We start from the raw sequence: 21,000 nt of genomic DNA, 5'->3' as shown, positions 1-21,000 counted from the left end.
ATATGAATAAAGCAGGGGAGAATACCTCTCAGGCCTCTGAAGAGAGAATAACTTTTTAACAGACACAAGGATTAACCAGTAGAAGATATTTGCAGTATGAATAACCAACAAAGGATTGGTATCTAGAACACATAAGTAACCCTATGAATCAATAAGAGACAAACAACACAATAGAAAATATGGGCAAACACCTGAACAGACATTTCATAGAAGAAATTTAAATGGCCAATAAACTTATAAAAAGATGCTCAGCCATCGGGGTAATTAGGGAAATGCAGACTAAAACTATGAGATACCATTATGTATCCACTTTACTGGTACATAATTGAATTGCTAAAAACATAGATTAATGGGAACTGTAGGAATGTAAATTGGCATAGTCAGTTTGACCAACAATTAAGCATTACTTACTTGAAGATGTGCATAACTTATCTGCCAGCATTTATTACATATGTACCTAGAGAAATTCTTGCTCCCCTTTACCAGTACACCTTGTACAATAATGTTTATGGCAACACTGTTGCTAAAGCAACAGCAACAACCAAAATCAAAACTAGAAACAACCCCTTATTTATCAACAGTAGTTTGGGTATTTAAACTGTTCTATTTTCATAGAATGGAATACAACATAATTTTGAATTTCAAAAAAGCTAAGGAAGACATAGAACATGATTCCATTCATTTAAACTTCAAAAAACAGGCATAATGGGGGTGCCTGGCTGGCTCAGTTGGAAGAGTTTGTGACTTGAACTCGGGGTGGTGAGTTTGAGCCCCCACGTTGGGTGTAGAGATTACTTAGATAAATATTTTTTTAAATAAAAAAAACAGGCATAATGAATCTTTCTTTATAGGGATACATATATATGTAGTAAAGAAAAAACTAAACAGTATGGTTGTTGGAAAAATATACCTATGAATTATATTCAGAAAGGAAAAAAACAGATACAAAATGTAGAATAATGATTACCTCAGGGCCTAGAGAAGGACACATGGGGCCTTGAAAGGTTTTGATACTATTCTTTTTGCAAGACTAGATGGTCAATTAATGAGTGTTTGTTTTTTTGTATCATTCTCTAAATTGCATATATATATTACACTCTTTTGTGTGTATTTTACAGTTTAATTCTTAAAAATAATCAAGTAGGTCAATTTAGGAGGATTTTATCTAAAGTAGTTAAGCAAATATTTGGCCTTGAATAAATCACCTTTACTCATCTGAAAAATTAATTTGTCCAGAGCATCTCTTTTCTTGGAAGTACTTGGTAATTCAGTATTACTTTTTTTCTCCTATATCTCAACTATGTTATACAACTGTGCAATGATATTGCCACTGCTATTCTAAAAGTCAGTTTAGTCCCAGAAAAGTGCAAGTCATTCTCCTTTTAAGGTTCTCACCTCAGTGAATCCTAACACACTGACTTTTCCTTCTACTTTGTATTTTTGTTACTAGCAGCCTCATCTCCTGTAGCCTGCGATAAAACAATATATAAGATAGCCCTAATCATAATTCTTAGTGAATACATTCAGAGTCTATTTCTAGCAGGAAAGTCTCATATTGGTGTTTTATGATTCATACTCATTAGAAGGATTCCTGCCTTTAATTGTAATCTGAGTTCTACATAGAAGTATTGTTCAAATTACTCAGTATAGAATAACCAATTATCTGGGAAAACTGTGCAAAAACAAATTTGTGTCATCTATTTTAAGACAAATGCTGAAAAGTTAAGGTAGTATGTTAGAGAAAGCATTAAGGTGGATACCTACAAATAGTGGAAAATATGTATACATATTTTCTGTGGTCTGTCCTTGTTCCCCTGGTGATTTGAAAAAAAATTCATTTTTTTCCCTTTTTTAAAAAAACTATTGTGGTATAGTTTATATCCCATAAAATCTGCCCATTATAAGTATACGGTTCACTAATTTCTGGTATATTTTTATAACTATGCAACCATCACCACAAAAAAAACCATTCATTTTTAGGAGTATATTTACCAAATTCAGATTAGAATTTTTATTCATTCCTATTCATCTTTCACTATCTCCAACTTAACCACCACTTTTCTTTAGAATTTTCTCTTCCTATTCTGGTGGATATTAACTTCCCCTTTCTCTGAACTCTGTAGTTCTTGTCTATCCACAAGGACAGACTTTAGATATCAATTTCTAAAACTTTGTATATAATTAATAGGTAGGAGCTAGGCCCTATTCTGTCCCCCAAACTCTTTGTCATACTGCTTGAAATTCTCTACCGCAGTGTCTAAAACCCTATCATTAGAAATATTACTTATTGAATATGGACTGTTTGTTAGCTAGTAAGTAGTACCAGGTTGATGCTAAATTTTCTGAATTTGATAATTTAGTCCTGTGATAATGTAAGAAGAGTATCTTGGGGGTGCTTGGCTTGCTCAGTCAGTAGAGCATGTGACTGTTGATCTTGGGGTGGTGAGTTCAACCCCTACTTTGGATATAAAGCTTACTTTAAAGAAAAAAGAGTATCTTGGTTCTTAGGAGATACTGACGTATTTAGGAATAAGAATCATAATGCCTGTAACTTAATCTGAAGTGGTTCAGCAAAAATAACATTAGCCATACACTACACACACAAAATCATATGGGGTGGATATGGGGGAGAGAGAATAAGAAAATGTGGCAAAATGTTAATAACTGATGAATCTGAGTGGGGAGTACAGAAGAGTTTATCATACAAAATGCGATTTTTCTGTTTGAATTTTTCTTAGAAAAGATTTAAAAAATAAGTTCCTTTAGTTCAGTAATTCTCTGCCCTACCTGCACATTAATATCACCTGAGAGCTCTTAGAATTATAACTGCCCAGGCCCCACCTGCTAGAGATTTTGATTTAATTGCTCTTGGGTGGGGTCCAAGCATCTTAATTTAAGTCTCTCCAAATGAACCTTTTTTTCTTTTTATGCTTCTTTTATGTCTTTCGAAACATCTAGCAAGGTTTCAGGCACAAAACAAGTCCTTATTACATTCTGATTGAAGTGAATTTATTTATTTATTTATTTTTTTAAAGATACAAAATTTGGGGCGCCTGGGTGGCTCAGTCAGTTAAGCGTCTGCCTTCAGCTCAGGTCATAATCCTGGGGTCCTGGGATCAAGCCCTGCATCAGGCTCCCTGCTCAGCGGGGAGCCTGCTTCTCCCTCTCCCATTGCCCCTCCCCCTTGTGTGTGTGTGTTCTCTCTCTCAAATAAATAAAATCTTCTGAAAAAAAGATACACTATTTATTTATTTATTTATTTAGTAGGCTCCATGCCCAATGTGGGGCTTGAACTCACAGCGATCAGGAGTCTCATGCTCTACTGACTGAGCCAGCCAGGTGCCACAGATTTTTTTTTTTTAAGTAATTTCTTAAAAGTAGCCATAGTCATGTCATGGCTGTTTACCCAACTCAGCAGCTATGAATATGTGTATATTGTAAATGCCAACAGTACAGGTATATTACCTGTGGTATGTGTGTATCCTCTCCCTTATGATAAATAAGCTAGGGGGCTTTTACCCTGCCAAAGAGCTGTGCTAATTGTAATTTTAAAGGGCCAGTGCTGCAGGTCCTAGATAACAACCCCCACACACACACAAAAAAAAACCCTATCAGATATAGAGAATGAAGCCCAGTTAGATGGGACTTTGAAGGAAAAGAAGGGATTGTTCATCAAGGGTACTGCTGAGATAAATGGTGCTAAGAACTTTAGACTTAGAAGGAACATGCTGGAGAATGGGTATACTGGAGAGGACAAGATGAAAAATACTGATATTTAAATTATAGGGAGGAATGATGAAAAGGACATAGTCAAAAGCAGACTGAAATACTTAAATATATTTGAGTACAGAAAAACAAGTACCTCCGTAGACAAATAAAGCAAGAAAAAGAGAGTGAGAGAGTCAGATTCGCTGGACTAAAAAGTATGTTGAGAGAATTCAAGACAAAATTATAAACTAGCCCAGACGATTTCCTATTTTTTTTCTATAAATCTCTGGAACAGTTTTTTTTTTTAATTACAGTAACAAGTTCTAGAAAAGTGTTGCAAAATTTATATTAAAAGATAAATGGGGTGCCTGGGTGGCTCAGTTGATCAAGCGTCTGTCTGCCTTTGGCTCAGGTCATGATCCTAGAGTCCTGGGATTGAGCCCCTCCTTGGGTTCCCTGCACAGCGGGGAGTCTGCTCTTCCATCTCCCTCTGCTCCTCCCCCCGCTTGTGCTCTCTCTTTCTCTCAAAATGAATAAATAAAATCTTTTAAAAATAAAAGATAAATAGGAAGAAGAGTACACATCTGAAAATGTATCTATTAAGAGTCTTGTGCTGAGAATAATGACAGCATAATAGAATTTCAGGACACATTTGGAAAGGGTTTCCAAGCATCACAAACTGAAGTTGCAGTTTGCTCCACTAACAATAGCATGATGATCATTCTCATGAAGAGTGGCTCCTTTGTCATAGAAGACCCCAGAGAAGTGGAAGGATATCTTGAAAAGCTCCAGTGAAATCCACTTAAGACACTGAGAATGGAATTTAGTTTGCGAATCCTTTCTTCATTATTCCAGAGTTCCCCATAAACTGGGAAGAGAAACCAGTGAGACTGGTAAACTATTTTAATACCTCTTTAATAACACTCTGAATTTACACAATAGCATGACTAATTACCGTGGTTGTAAGATATGCAAGGGTTCTTTATTCTCTCCACCATCATTAAGGCAAGGGCAGAAGTAGGGATAAAGTTTCTCCATGAAAGTGCTAGTGAAGGTGTAAATGTGGGTCATGGTTTCAGCATTGTAGAAGGACACCTGCCCTCCTTCATAATCCAGGTATACGCCCACCTTGTTGAGGTTGTTAGTCAGTTTCAGACTGCAAGACGGCAAATCCAGAGCCTTTAGGTCAGTTTGGTTTCTTAGTCTTAAAAGCCAGAATCCTTGCTCAGGAGTTAGAGGACAGCTGCCCTTCCGAATGATGGATTCTCTGACGACTCCAACTGTCCATTTTGTCTTCTTTGCTACTTCTACTTCCCAGTACCACTTTCCAGATGTGAAGCCTTTTGAGCCCAGCACAGCCACACTTGAGTCAAACCTCTCTGGATCATCAGGCATTACCTGCTTAATGTCACCATGCCACACACTGGTTCGGTTTTTGGAGAGCATCAGATTTGGGTGAGCTGTTTTAGGGTCCAGAGTTAATGAAGATAGGCCTAGTAAGAAAAGAAAGCAGGGCATGGAAGAAAAGGGATGAATGCAAATTCCTGTAATAAAAGACAGTATTTACACAGACCTCAGTACTTTATCTTCCCATGCACATATAGTCTTAGACAAGTAATTACTTATATACTTTTTATTGTTTTATACTCCTGTGGATATATTCTAGACATTTTTTAATTTGTGGTAAAAATCTGACTTTACTCTGAAGCAATTTATTCTCCAACAAAGAAAACAATACAAATAATATCAATCTGTACTAATAAATTTAAGAAAATGCAAATGCCGAAGGCATAAAGATTAGGTAAGTTTGTCCTTGGAAAACCTTTTAAAGACAAATATTTCAGTTACGAAGTGTATTCAGGATACATTGGGTAAACAGAGGCAAAAAGGAATGGGTTAAAAATAGTAGCTTATGTGAGAGGGAAGGTAAGGGCTTGCCTATTAGAGGCAGGTAAGTCTGAGCTAACTGAGAGGGTTTAGAAGACAATGGTGAGAAATTTATATTTGGTTTAATAGATAATGGGACTTTTGAGACGTGGAGTGGTTTATGCCACTGCTAATCAGAATGTGTGGTTACCAATCTGGGACAAAATAGTACAGAAATTAAGAGTAAGCTCTTAGAATCTTTTCCTTCCTTCCTTCCCTTTCTTTCTTTCCTTCCTTCCTTAAGATTTATTTACTTATTTTAGAGAGAGAGTGGGTGAGGAGGGGCAGAAGGAGAGAATCTCCATCAGACTCCCCGCTGAGTGAGGAGCCCAACCTGGGGCTGGATCTCATGACCCAGAGATCATGACCTGATCCAAAATCAAGAATCAAACAATCTATTGAGAGCCACCCAGGTACCCTGCTCTTAGAAAGTTTCATAGCAATCTGATGAGTAATTTTATGTCAGTTGATCTAATAATTAAACAACTGGGTTTGCACTTTGTAATATTTTTAAATTCTACTTTTTCAGGTAATTATATTGTCTTCCACAAATATATCAGTCCATGACAGGTTGAGATTTTAAAAACTAGTTCTTCATCACTGGTTATTTGTCTAGCACTGGTTTAGACAAGTAAGTGGGCAGCAGTGTAAAAAATTCCTAAATGAAGTGATGTTGGAAGCATATCATCAAGGAGATAACACAAATTTTAGGTGTAAGGTAATCAAACCTTGGCACAAAATTTGATAAAGGAAACAAAAAAACTATGTGTTCACATAAGGGACACAGATACATATATGCATACATTTGTTGTTAATGAATTTATTTATCCTTGGAAGTGAGATCAGTCCAGTCCAACTTTTTCTTCCCAGAGAAGCCAGTCTTTTTTATCATCCCAAGGAATTCTCTTCTAATAAGAGACTTTGTAGAATCCTGACTTTTTTCATACAGGCTGAATCTTCCCTCCCTCACATATCCCCATTTGCCTTGGGTTGTTGCTCTTTCCAAGGTGAGGACTGGGATTTCTTTGGATATTTCAGACTCCTCACCAAAGTTTTTAGAACCCCAGTCTGCTATTGTCACCAAGCCTCTCACACCTCCAGCTAACTCAGCCTGTCCTGGCTCCAAAGATTCCTAGAAGTCCGCTTTGCCTCCCCTCTTTTCTTCTCATACCATATTCAGTCCAATAGTAAATTCTGTCAACTCCACCTTTAAAATATATTCTGAGCCTACTCAGAATACGGATAGATAACTTTCACAAATACTGCTGGCCTGGAACTATTGCAATAGCTTTTTAACTGTTCTGTTTCTGCTCTTGCCCATCTGCATCCTATTCTGCCATATGAATGAGATCATCCAGTTCTACTCAACACACTCTTAAGCTTTCCATCACACCCAAGATAAAATCTGGAGTCCTTAGAGAGTAAACAGGACCTACATGATTTACCTACCTCTGTGACCTTATGTCCTAACACATACTTCCCTTATTTACTTTGATCCAATCACTTTTACTTTCTGGCTGTTTCTTGAATGTACCGAATTCATTCAGACTTTAGGGCCTTTACACTTTCTTTGTCCTCAAACACTCTTTCCTATGATTCCTTCCTTTATATTATTCCAGCCTTTCTTCATGCAAGTTCAGGGAGATGTTAGTGATAGAATCTGGGTAGGTATAGCAGTGTTCACTATAAAATTCCTTAAACTTTTCTGTATGTTTGGAAATGTCCATAGTAAAACATAGGGAGGGGGGAGTTAACTCCTCAAAGACTTTTTTCTGGCTAATATAAAAAATAGCATGTTCATCTATCCATTACTATTTGTACCCTTTTCCTACTTCATTTTTTCTCATGAATACTTACTTACTGAATGTACCTTGTTTGATTTGCTTGGCAATGGTTATCACTATGTGAAATTATTTACTGTTTCATTATCCATTTCCTCCACTAGAATGTAATCTCTGGGAGGGTGGGGACTTTATCTGTTTTGTTTCCTCACATACCTTCAAAATTTGGAATTGTTCATAGGCATTCAAGTAACTATTTATTAAATAAACAAATGAACTTCAGAGTTCCGTCTGAATCCTTGACACCCAACTAATTCCACCATGCCTCATCTTCCTGTTCTCCTTGGCCAAAACCCATAATGTAGACCCTTCCAGTGATTTATCCCCTGATGTGCTCTTATCCCCATTATTCTGTTCTTTGCTTCCTCTGCCTTCATCCATCCTCCCACTGCTCCCACCCATCCCTTTCCACTCTGCCCTTTAGAACTCCCTCCCTAAATAACTCTCCTGCATCCTCGCTTTACAGAATTCTCTCATCACCTTCTTACTGTAACAGAAGTCTGACTGGTTGTTCTCCAAAAAAATACAACTTGAAAAGTTCATGAGACTATTTTCTAAAAGAGCCAGAGATCCAGGAGCTACCACTGCCACTTCTAGACCCCTACTCAAAGCCTTATCCTCATGTAAAAATCACTCTTCTTTTGAGGCTCTTGTCATTCCATCTCATATTATACTCTATCTCTATTTGATGTTATTATGTACAGACTTCCTCATTATACTCTCTGTACTTTGCGTTAACTTTACTCCACTACCCCAACTCCAGCCCATCATCCCAAGTGATTTCACTATCTTTTGGATATAGCCATTTTTCCATTCTTGCTTTCTTGATTTTACTGCTAGTGACTTTTGACTTCATTACGTTTCAGCTGTCCATATTAATGACCACATTCTGGACCTTGTAGTCATTGGGAACTATTCATTCTCTAAAATCTTAAACTCACATATCCCATTCTCTTACATTTTATTTTCTCACTCTCATCTCCCCTACAGCCATTACTTGACTTCATTAACAACTCTGGTCCCTTATTTCTCCTTATTATCCTAATCTGGCTGCTTCCTGGCTTAAAATCCTTCCCTAAACCACTTAGCATTGGCAATTTTATTGCCAATAACCTTATCACTTTTATCCTTGTATCTGCAGCATCTGCCATGCAACTCTCCAACCCTGGATCTATCTAGCTATCAAAATTCACATGCTAATTCCTGACCATTGCAGGAGGAAAATCACAAAATTATACATGTAGATATTACTGCAGATTCATTATTTCCACTCTGTGCTTGACCATCAGCACTGCCTAGAACTCCTGTATTTCCCAATCAGACCCTCTCCAGTTCCTCACAACAGCAATTTCAGACCTGCAGTTCCCTCCTCAAACTTCTATTCCATCACTTCCTTCCTTATTGCCAGGCAGATGACTTCACCTCCTGCTTCACAAAGAGACTATAGTACATCTTATAGGAATCCCTCAATTCTTCCCACTCATTCTGCAAGCTCCATCTGATAAAATTGTTTGCCTCTACCATTTTATCTCCTCTACATTTTCAGAGGAAACTGAGGAAAGTCAATACCTCTCTCTGCTAGATCTCACTCACTCTTCCCTACTTCTACCAGTTATCCCCTGTCTTATACTATTGGTTTCTGCCTTTCTGTAGGCTGTTTTCCTTCACTGTGTTTTAAAAAGTTCTCTTTTGGAGTGCCTGGATGGCTCAGTTGGAAGAGCATGTGACTCTTGATGTGGAGGTCATGGGTTTGAGCCCCACGTTGGGTGCAGAGATTACTTAAAATAAATAAAATGTTTTTAAAAGTCTTCTTTTGACTCTGTTGCCACATTCACATCTTCCCTTTTAGTGAAGCTTCTCTAGTGAGTGATCTATTCACTTTACAACTGCTTCATTCCAAATCACTCCTGAACCCTTCATAATATAACTTCTAAACACACACTCTTTTAAAATTGCCCCACTGAAAGATAACCACACACACCAGTACACTCACAGTCCTAGCAGCCAAAGTATATTAAGAATTTATACAACTTATACAACTGCATAGGAAAAGATATTTGCAAATGATATATCCTCTAAGGGGTTAATTTCCAAAATATATAAAGAACTTAGACAACAACAAAAAAACAATCCAATTTAAAAAATGGGCAGAGGACCTGGATAGACATTTTTCCAAAGAAGACCTACAGATGGCCAACAGACACATGAAAATATGCTCAACATCATTAAGCCTCAGAGAAATGCAAATTAAGACCACCTTACACCTGTCAGAATGGCTAGAATCAATAACATGAGAAATAACGAGTGTTGGAAGATGTGGAGAAAATGGAACTCTCGCGTACTGTTGGTGGGAATGCAAATTGGTGCAGCCACTATAGAAAACAGTATGTTTCCTCAAAAAATTAAAAATAGAATTACCATATGATCCAATAATTCCACTACTGGGTATTTACCCAAAGAATATGAAAACACTAATTTGAAAAGATATATGCACCCCTATGTTTATTGCAGCATTATTTACAATAGCCAAGATATGGAACCAACCTAAGTGTCCATTGGTAGATGAATGGATAAAAAAAGAGGTGGTATATATACAGTGGGATATTACTCAGCCATAAAAAGAATGAAATCTTGCCATTTGCAACAACATGGATGGATCTAGAGGATGTAATGCCAAGTGAAATAAGTCAGTCAGAGAAAAACACATACCATATGATTTCACCCCTATGTGGAATTTAAGAAACAAAACAAATGAACAAAGAAAAAAGAGACCAGAAAACCTTTTTTTTTTTTAAAGATTTTATTTTTAAGTAATCTCTACACCCAACATGGGGGGCTTGAACTCACAACCCTGAGATCAAGAGTTGCATGCTCCACCGACTAAGCCAACCAGGTATCCCAAGAAAACAGACTCTTAAATACAGAGAACAAACTGGTTGTTGCCAGAGGGGTGATGGGTGGGAGAATGAATGAAATAGATAAAGGGGATTAACAGTACACTTATCTTATCTTAATTAGCACTGAGAAATATATGAATCATTGAATCATTTTATTGTATACCTGAAACTAATACAACACACGATATGTTAATTATCGTGAATAAAAAAAATAAGATTGCCCTTACCAAAGTCCCAATTCCTGTTAAAAATAGCTCTTTCCAATCATTTTCTTTTTTTTCTTTTTTCTTTTTTCTTAGAGCGGGAGAGAGACGGTGGAGTGTCAGGGGGTAAAAGGGGAGAAGGAGAGAGAGAATCTTAAGCAGGCTTCACGCCCAGTGTGGAACCCAAAAGCAGAGCTTGATCTTACAACCCTGAGATCATGACTTGAACGAAAATCAAGAGTTGGATGCTTAACCAACTGAGCCACCCAGGTACCCCTCCATTCATTTTCTAAATTGGTCTTCCCGTTTGGTATGAGTGACTGCTCCCTTCTTTTTGACACTGTCTCTCCTTAGATTCTGTGTCAACTTCATTTCCTGGTTTTCCTCTTACCTCTTTTGCCAAAATTCCTCAATCTTTTTGGGAGGCTTCATTGCCCTTTATTTATTTTTATATAAGATGCTCCCTCCCTAACTGTATGTTCTCACTTTTCTTGGGAAATCTCATTTACAACAATAGCTTCAGCCACCCCATCTATTCTGATTATTCCAGCCCTGGCCTCTCTTCTGAGCTCCAGTTAGAATAGTTACCCATTTGAATATATTCACTTAGTTTTCCTATAGGTCCTTCAACACAACATGGCCAAAATTGAACTCAACCCCCTCCAAAATCTGTATCTCCTATAGCTCTGTCCTTGACATTACCTTTCTCTATCCCCTACTACCAACTCCTGTCCAGTATATTTCAGCTTCTGAAATTCTGTCTCTAGAATCTATTATTTTCCATTCGCGTTCCTATGCCTTTGGCTTAGCTCTTAATAACTTTTCACCTAGGTAGCTGGTATAGACTCTGCTGTGGTCTTTTAGCCTCTTCTTCCTGAGAACAGAAACTGTGTCTTTTATTTCTATATCCATTGAATCCAACTTAGTGCTTAGCACATAGTAGGCTCTCTGTAAGAGTGTGTTGAATGAATGAATGAACTTCAGTAATATTGTACTGATACATGACTAAAAGAAATATATTAAAGTGTTTTACAATGGATCGTGGATCACCACATCAAAAACTAATGTGATGTATTGTATGGTGACTAACATAACATAATAAAATTAAAAAAAATAAAATGTTTTAAATTGAATTACTTTCTACACTGGAATTGATAAAACTACAACCAGCAGGCCAAATGTGGCCTGATGCCTGTTTTGTAAATAAATTTGTATTGAAAACATTAATTGAAATTGAACACATTAACAGCCATTCATTTACACATTGTATATGGTTGCCATTTCACTGCAATGACAGTTAAGTAGTTAAGTTTTGTGGAAACATACAACCTACAATACCTAAAATATTTACTATCAGGCCATTATTAAAAAAGAACCAGCCTCTGCCTTGAATCAGTAACTTCTATTATAAGACAGGAATGGAGAAAATATGAATAAACAAAAATCTAGAAATAAAAGTATGAAGTATATTTTACCAAGGTTTGACCAAAGTTACATTATTAGTAAAATAGCCATAGATTAAATGAATCTCATTTGATTTTCTTAGATGTAGACTTATACCAAAAATAAAAATCAGTTTGTGCTTTAAATGATTGCTAGAAATGAACTTTGATTTTACAGGGTGAAGAATACAAGAAGAAAAACTTAATGTGATCTGAACACTGCTAGAATTTGCAGAGTAGAGTAACACAGAAGAGGGAGCTATACAAAGATTTTCAAATATCTACAAAGGGATTCCCTTAAGGCTGTACTGATGTGCAGTGAAACTAATTAGGGCCAGTGAAAGAATCTCTAGAAAGCAGTCGGCTGAACAATTTCTAGAGCTCACACAAGTCTGGCAATAGTTTTCAATCCTGCCAGCCATAATGGGAAAATGTTGTAATATGTGGAACATCAGGCAGAGTACTCAGAAGGGTATTACATTAGGAAATGGGCTAAGTTAGCCCTAGATTAAAGACTGCTCTTGAACCACTCTAGCAAAGCTTAAACACCTCAACAAAGCTTAAAGGAAGTGTCAAAAGGAAAAGGGTTATTTAACTACATGCCAAAGTTAAATCCAGTAGAGCTTAAAGGATTACAACAAGATCCAGTGAACAACAATGTAAAATTGATCATGTTTGGCATTCAATACCAGCCAGAAGAAACAAATCTCCCATGCAGAAGAATTCCAAATAATTTATGTAGATACTCCACACCCCTTAAGTGCGGGCTGTGCATAGTGACTTCCTTCCAAAGTGTAAAGGGGTGAGGGAGTAACTTTATAGTGGGAAACCTGACAAACACTACCTCAGCTAGGACAGATGGTATGAGTAAAAACAAATACCAAGGTGCTAGATTTAAACCCAATCATATTGATAATAACATTAAATGTCAGTGGTCAAAACGCCTCAATTAATTAAGGGATTGTCAGATTGGATAAAAAAAACACAAGGCTTTACATGCTAGCTACATAAAGTGCACTTAAAATATAAAAACACTAATAAGTTAAAAATAAGATGATGGAAAAAGATTCACTGTGCTGTGATATATCCATAAAACATGATTATTGATATATGCAACAACATAAGTAGATCTCAAAAAGCATTATGCTAAGTGAAAAAAGCTGGACACAAAAGATTACATAAGGTATGATTCCATTTATTTGAGAGTTTAGAAAACTGAAGTGAAATAAAGCAGATCTGTGAGTGTTAGGGGCTAGGGAGAGAATGAAGGAACTGACTACAAAAGCATATGCAGGAATTTTGGGGGTGATAGAAACTTTTAGAGATGTTTGCAGAAGTTGATATATTTGTCAAAACTCATCAAATTGTACACTTAAAATTGGCAAATTTTATTCTATGTTAATTAAACCTCAGCAAAACTGTGTTTTCAATGTCAGTTACTTGGAAAATTTGTTAACAGGAACAAATTTGTGATTTTCATTAAATCAGTAACTACAAACAATAATAATAATGATTCTATGTGAATTAAAAATATATTTAAAAACTTTATTTAGAAGTTTATTTTATAAATATTATTTAGATGGGGCGCCTGGGTGGTTCAGTCGTTAGGCGTCTGCCTTCGGCTCAGGTCATGATCCCAGGGTCCTGGGATCGAGCCCCGCCGCATCGGGCTCTCTGCTTAGCGGGAAGCCTGCTTCTCCCTCTTCCACCCCCCCCACTTGTGTTCCCTCTCTTGCTGTCTCTCTCTCTGTCAAATAAATAAATAAAATCTCTAATAAATAAGTATTATTTAGAACTTTATGTTCTTGAATTGTCATTTGTGTTCTTTTCTCCTGCTCAGTCCCTTGGTATCTGCAGGATAAACAAAAACTTGTGTCCTTATTCGGCACATCTATTGAAATTATTGGTTTTCTTTTGAATCACTGAAGATCTCTAAACAGTCTCCTAAAAAGTTATACTCTAAAGTCGGACAGGGAGACGAACCATGAGAGACGATGGACTCTGAAAACCAAACTGAGGGTTCTAGAGGGGAGGAGGGTAGGGGGATGGGTTAGCCTGGTGATGGGTATTAAAGAGGGCACATTCTGCATGGAGCACTGGGTGTTATGCACAAACAGTGAATCATGGAACACTACATCAAAAACTAATGATGTAATATATGGTGATTAACATAACAATAAAAAATTTTTAAAAAAGTTATACTCTACATTATGAACACCAAACACAAGAGGATCTATAAAGACTCTATTATATACAAGAGTATGTACAGTAACCTCCTCGTTCAGGACAGAGAAGCCCAGGGATTTATAGAACTGATTTAGAAAAACAGGATAAAATAACTGGTTGTCACATTTGATAGAACAATGAAACAAAATCATAGGCTGAGAAGTAATTCTCACATCAGACTCTATTTACCAGTGAGAAGTCATAAATTCTTAGGTCATGGTACCAGAAGAAATTCAGTCATACTGACTGAAGTCATACCATAGTCTTCTTTTGGCTAAACTCCACCCTTCCCCCATCCCAAACTCTAGAGTACTAATTAGGGCCACAGAAGAGATTCCACAGAAGGAACATAGATTCCTGGGAGACCCAGGAACCAATAACCACTACCCATTGATACCTGGAGAGAGAGAAAACTGCATTTCCCTCCACATCATGTATTGGATGGGACCTTTGTACAGGCCTGGGTTCAGCTTTCTGGAGATAAACTCTCTGGGCATCAGCACCTTCATTCCTTGTTCCAAGCTGCAGGGGACATAAATCATTTAGTCTTAGACATCCTCCAGGGACTGAAGGAAAGATACTAATTCCATACAGAAACACTTACCTATCCAAGAGAGATGAGATATCCTAGAAGAGGAAAGGAGTAATAAAGAAGTTAGATGCCTGCTTATCAACACCAGAAATTTCTTTGGTGATACTGGCCACCACGAGAATTTGACCGTAAATACTAGGATCCTGTGCAGATGTCCCCATTCCATCACCACCAACTCTTCCCATCCTCCACATGCCTTTTCTGATCAGGTATCCTTCATCTAACCCAGGACTAAACTGGCTTTATCTTATTCTGATTTTCTAGAGTTCCCTTTTACATGGAACAAGAGAAATTAATAGGCTGTTTCTGCCTATACTGCTACATGGTTTCAATAGAAAACCACTATAGGTCTTCCAGTCCCAAAGCCACTTTTCCGTACTCTGACTAAGTAAACTTCTGATTGCTGAGGTGATAATCAATGACACTTTAGAAGTTAAGCTTCAGGTAATAAAGACTGGCAAACAGCTTTCAAACAAAATTGAAAGCCAGTCTAAGATACAACTCAGGTTGCAACATTCTTATTTTTGAGAAATAAACCTTCAAAGTTCTTTATGAATAAAAAATATTAATAGATAACATTATTAATGGCATTATCTTTTTTAGGAGGGTGAAAGTAAAGCTTCCTATTGAGTGTAAGGCAAAAGTAGCCTTCTGCTTTTCTCCCAGAGACTCTAAAGAGCACTACAGTAAGTTTTTCCCCCCTCCTGGTGGGGAAAAGCTGCTTCTACAGCTTTCTAACCCTCTTCCCCCCACTAGTATACCCATAATTATGTTGATAGGGAGTCTCACTTTGAGAAAGTCGAAGGGATTCTGCTGTTCCATCCGTGCCTGGATGCTCACCAACATCTCCTTGGCTAGGAGACACTGTTCCTGAAGCTGGCTCAGATTCAGCTCCATCTCCTCATTCAAGGCTTTCCCCTCTTCTCGGAGCTCATTTAAAATGTTCTTTTCTTTGCTGTGCAGGAACTGATGTAGCTTTAGAAACTCCAAGGAGATGTGTTGCTGCAGATGTAGCTTGTTTTCCTGGAAACCTCCATGATCATCACCATGGTAATTACTGAGACTAGCACTTGGGGATGGGGGCCCACACCACCAGTACTCATACAATTTGGGAAATACCGTAACAGGAAGATGCATTAAAATCACTCTTGAGTATTATCACTCAACCATACTAAATAGTAGGAGTCCTTTGGGAGACTTACTTTGTTTTTCTCAGTTAGTTTAATAATAGTTCGGGAATGAAATACTCAAAAGTGGTCTCTAGGTACCTATTGCAATACTGGGGGTGGTAACCAATGCCATATTAAATAAGGCTGTGGGGTTAAACATTCTAGAATGAATGATAGTACCCTCCTACCCAGAAGTGATGTCTACCAAGTGATGCTGTTAAACTGGGGCCATAAGAAGGCTGAAAGAACTATTCTTATCTAGAAATGAGAGCTGGGGGGATGCCACTTCCACTGCCAGGACAATATAGAAGAAACAGTAGATGGGCAATGTCTGAAGCACTGAAATTGATAACTGCTATACCCCTTTCTTAAGGTACTGCGACATCCTGAGGGGTGAACCTTCTGACATCCAGGCTTCTCAGATCCTTATCCTCCTCATTTCTAGTGATCTCCACCTTTATCTACTCATTCTCTTAATCACCCAGGACTTTATCATCCCCAGCAATTTCACCAAAACTAACTTCTTATGCTCATTTACTCAGGTACTTCTATTGCAACAATTCCTGGGTCTCATTGAAACCTCTTACTCATTGACCCCTTCCATTTCTGTTCATCATTTTCTGTCTCCGTGTCTCCTCTTATCCAGCTTGGATTTTATGGTCCATCATTATAATGGCATTCTTAAAATTCACTCTATTCTCTAGCTCACATTTTTCCAGTTTTCCTTTTACCTATTTCATCACTATTTCTCTTATTTTTTGTTCTGTCTCCTTTAACCAAGCTCTAAATATTAGAGTTATTTGATATTCTGTCCTGGGCTCTTTCCCGTTCTCATTCTACATTCTCTTTTTAGGTAATATCCTCTCGTTCCACAGATTTAAATCAATCTCTGTGCTGACTTCTTATTTCCAGACTGAGCTCCAGATTCCTGTATCCAACTGTCTATTTGACATCTCCACTCACCCCTCACATCTAATCAGTCACCACATCCAGGTTATTTATTTATTTATTTTTTTATCTCCAAAGCATATGCTGAAGCTGTTTGTTTCTCTCTACCTCTGCTGCCTCTCTAGTCCAAGCCACCATCATTACTCTCTGGGATCACTGCAATAGCCTTTTAATATTATCCTTGTCATTGTCTCTCTTCACACAGCCACTAGACTCATATTTTCAAAATGAAATGAAATCATGTCCTATTTAAAACCTTTAATGGCTTCTTATCCATAGGAAGTTCAAATATCCTATTGTTATCTACAAGGGCCTACATAATTGGACTCATATCTACCTCTTCAGTCTCATCTTGCATACCATGATCCAATTTTATTGGCCTTCTCTCTGTTTAACATAGCAATTAGCTTCCTATCTCAGGACTTTTCCAAATGCTCTTTGCTCACGTAGAACATTCTTCTCCAGGCCACTTCCTTCATATTCCCCTCAACCAGTTCACTTGGCTAAGTTACTTATCCTTCAATTCTCAATTTTTAATGGGTGATTTCTTCAGAGAATACCCCTCCTCTAGCCTAAATTAGTTCTTCATGTATATGTTCTTATGATACCCTTTATTTTCATTTATACTAATTATCACAGTTGTCATTTTATTGCTATTAATGGGATTACTTAATCCCATTAATCCGTCTCCCACCCTAGTGTAATATGGTATCTAGTGTAATACCTTACCGACTCAATAAATAATTTTTGAGTGAATGAATGTTGACTGTAATAGCTGAACGGGGAACTCTTACAACAGAAACAACATTCTCTGGAGACATCATCTCCACCTATCCTTCTTCTTTCCCTCATTGTACATATTTCTTCTTCCAGATGCCAAAAGCCAGAGAAGATTCTCCTCCATAGAATAATTAGTGAAGAAATAGAACCCCCAATTTAGCCCCATAACCTATGGACTGCTTTACCAAGTTTCTGACTATTAATGTTCTACTAGAGCTCCTGTGAAGCTCTAGGCAATAGTTTATTTAGTTTGGGGGAAGCTAGGAAAGATCACATTGAATGGTAAAAAACCAGCAGTCCAAGAGACCTTCAATCAGAGGTAGCCTGGTTATAAACCCAAAGAAAAGAAAGGTATTTCTCTGGACATAACAATCTTTAGTGGATTTTTCTGATAAATCCCTTATTTTGTCATATATAAAGGGAAAGATCAGACAGATCTCAACCTCAGAACAATCACCTAGTGATTGAGCCATCAGAAGCATCAGCATGTAACAGGAAAGGTCAGTCTCCTCTCTCTGTTGATCAACCACTGAGAACTTATTTCCCTCCTATATTTCTTTCCTCCCTACAGTGTCTACTTTCTAATTCTATAGCCCAGGTGCCATTTAGTGTATTGATAATATACGTACAGGCACCTTTCTACTCATATAGCTGAAGTTACAAGGAAGGTGTTTCAGTTCTATCTCATAACCCCTCTACCCTGCTTCTCACCTTGTAAGCAGCTATAGCATCTTTCTGCATATTCTTCAGGGACTGAAGTTCCTTCAGGGTTGCCTCCAGTTGACCTTGATGGATGGTGAGCTCCTTCTGGGGATACCACATAGAATTAACCCACACTAACTTGGGAGATGAAGGACCATAGGGCTATCTCTCCTAAAGGCCCAGGGTGTGAGGAGAAAAAGTGAGCTATTGCTGCAAGTCTTTCCTTTCCCCTAAGTCATAATTCCTGTCTCTTCTAAGAATTGTAAGGAAAATAAAAAGCAGCAGAAAAGCTTAGTTTTATGCTCCTATGAGCTTACTACAGGGGTTTGAAGATGATAACTCTACATTTTTTACTCTAGTTATACCATTCTCACTAACTATACTTTTACTTACATTGTTATCATTTAGGATACTCATTTCTTTCTTCTGCCCATTCAAATGCAAATGATTACCCAACTCAAGCTTTCATTCACCATACATCCCCTATTTCAGTTTTCTCTAATCTTCTTTGAAATTCTAAATATTTATGAATTACAAATGTTACAAAATTTAGCTCTCATTAGTAGACTATCTTGCTTCTGTTGTTTTATTCATTTTAAACTTGACTAAATTTCAAGAATTTTATAACAAGAGCAATATCTTGTACATCTGTATTCTACACAGCATCTAGCAGAGTGCTGTCATGGCAGGGTATAGGTAAATAAATATTTGATTGATTGAGGGAGTAGGCCAGAGATACTCCACTGCTCCTTTCTTATAATCAGCAACTCTAGAAAAGAACTTTGCAAGATATGTTGTATTTTCTGAGCTTACTAATAATCATCTGAATAAAGAGGTGGGGTTGAAAGAGAGAAGAAACCCTACAAAAGATTTTTCCCAGCTTTCCTAAGGTATTATTCAAGACCCAGGGCTCACCCACCATGAAGAAACGGACAGCATCAGAGATCTGCAGGAAATCTTTAGACTGCCCCACAGATAACCGAGCATCTTTGCACTGAAAGCAGATCAGTTTCCCATCTGGCTTACTGAATAGTTTCAGGTTCTCTCCATGCTCTGGGCACTGTGGATGGCCCTTGAGTAAAGGTAGCTTCTTAATCTTCTCTACCAGCTTCTCGAGTACCAGGTTGAACGTACAGTTGCTATATTGACATACCATCTTACACTCAGGGCAGAATGTTTCTTTTGCTTGCTGCTTCCAAAAGTTTTGGATACAGGCCTGGCAGAAGTTGTGGCCACAGCTTAGCATCAATGGATCACAGAACCAATCATTACACAGTGGGCAGTGTAGCTCCTTAGTAATATCTTGTATCTGCACTTTAGAGGGTATCTGGGTGATCAGATCATGCACTTCCCCATAGTTGCCTGGGTCGATGTTGGAGGAGGGTCTGGAAGATACCTTTGGGAAAGAACAACTAAATAAGTTTCTCTTTCTTGCTGCCCATTTCAGCACTCCAGGAGAGTGGGCTCCGTTCTTAAAGGAGCCGAGAATAGGTGCAGCCACAGTAAAAGCACCAATCTCCTCTTTGAAAGTGATCTGATAAAATCATCATTTTCAAACGTTATTTCTACTCCCAACACTATTTAAACTTTAGTGGAGAGCTAAGGCAGAAGAAAGAGTACACAAACTAAGAATGCTTTTTGTTGTACAGTCTTCTTTCCACCCACTTTCCCCATGTATTAGTTAAAAGTTTTACTTTCAACTTTTGTTCTACTAGTTATTACTTTTTTGTTTTGTTTTCTAGAAGTCATATACAAAGAATTGGAAGATCAGTCAGGTTCCTCAGTGATATAATATCACCAACCATAATATCATCCACACTTTTCCTCCTCCTTTTTAAAGAACACATTACAGAAATAACATACATATAGAAAAATGCAGAATCATGCATACAACTCAATGACTTTTCACAAAATGAACACATCCGTGTAATCATCACCCTGAACAGGAAATGGAAAACTACCAGCATTCCAGAAGTCCCCCATATGCCTGCTTCAAGTCACTATCCCTCATCAAGGTTGACCCCTATCTTGACTTCCAACACTATACACTAGTTTTGCCTATTTTTGAATTTTATATAAATGCAACCATGCACTATTTATTCTTTTGTTGCTGACTTATTTTATCAACCTTACATTTGTGAGACTTTTACATATTATTCTTTGTAATTGTAGTCCATTCATCCTCATTGCTGTATAGTATTACATTGTGTAAGTATACCATAATTTATTTCTCCATTCTACTGTTGAAAGACTTTTGGGTAGTTATCAATTTCAGGCTATTATAAATAGTGTTGCTGAGAACATTCCAGCTCATATATATATATATATATATATATATATATATATATATACACATATATATATAAATACAAGTGTGTGTGTGTATATATATATATATGGATTTGTTTTGCTTTCTTTGTTCAGCATAACTTTTGAGATTCATCTGTGTTGATACACATAACTGAAAGTCATTCATTTTCACTTCCATATAATAATCTATTGATGAAAATTTATTTACTCATTTTACTGTTGATAGCCAGTTGGACTGTTTTGGTGTTTTGCCATA

At 37.3% G+C, this 21,000-nt stretch overlaps 1 protein-coding gene across 5 annotated transcripts in view; it reads right to left on the bottom strand.

The window, feature by feature from the left end:
- Positions 1 to 4,346: 4,346 nt before the first annotated feature.
- The window catches only part of TRIM69 (tripartite motif containing 69), a 54,497-nt gene continuing 37,843 nt past the window's right edge, over positions 4,347 to 21,000 (bottom strand). For 2 of the 5 annotated variants that reach the window (XM_088024775.1, XM_088024774.1), the window contains exons 2-8: positions 19,354 to 19,830; positions 18,444 to 18,539; positions 15,625 to 15,858; positions 14,848 to 14,870; positions 14,641 to 14,765; positions 4,664 to 5,201; positions 4,348 to 4,576 (exon numbers count right to left, since the gene is read on the bottom strand). In XM_088024775.1, the coding sequence (XP_087880901.1) occupies positions 4,555 to 4,576; positions 4,664 to 5,201; positions 14,641 to 14,765; positions 14,848 to 14,870; positions 15,625 to 15,858; positions 18,444 to 18,539; positions 19,354 to 19,680 (1,365 nt within the window). In that variant the 5' untranslated portion in view covers positions 19,681 to 19,830 and the 3' untranslated portion in view covers positions 4,348 to 4,554. Of the gene's footprint in view, positions 4,577 to 4,663; positions 5,202 to 14,640; positions 14,766 to 14,847; positions 14,871 to 15,624; positions 15,867 to 18,443; positions 18,540 to 19,353; positions 19,831 to 21,000 lie in introns of all 5 variants that reach the window. The other 3 variants (XM_028126616.2, XM_028126618.2, XM_028126620.2) reach the window with 3 other exon arrangements.

The sequence above is a fragment of the Eumetopias jubatus genome, unplaced genomic scaffold, assembly GCF_037043125.1.
Source record: "Eumetopias jubatus isolate StellerSeaLion01/CBP00866 unplaced genomic scaffold, mEumJub1_p1.0 scaffold_7, whole genome shotgun sequence".
NCBI classification, from domain to species: domain Eukaryota; kingdom Metazoa; phylum Chordata; class Mammalia; order Carnivora; family Otariidae; genus Eumetopias; species Eumetopias jubatus.
The sequence above is the reverse complement of the archived record's forward strand: the minus strand, read 5'-3'. Positions and strand labels throughout refer to the sequence as shown.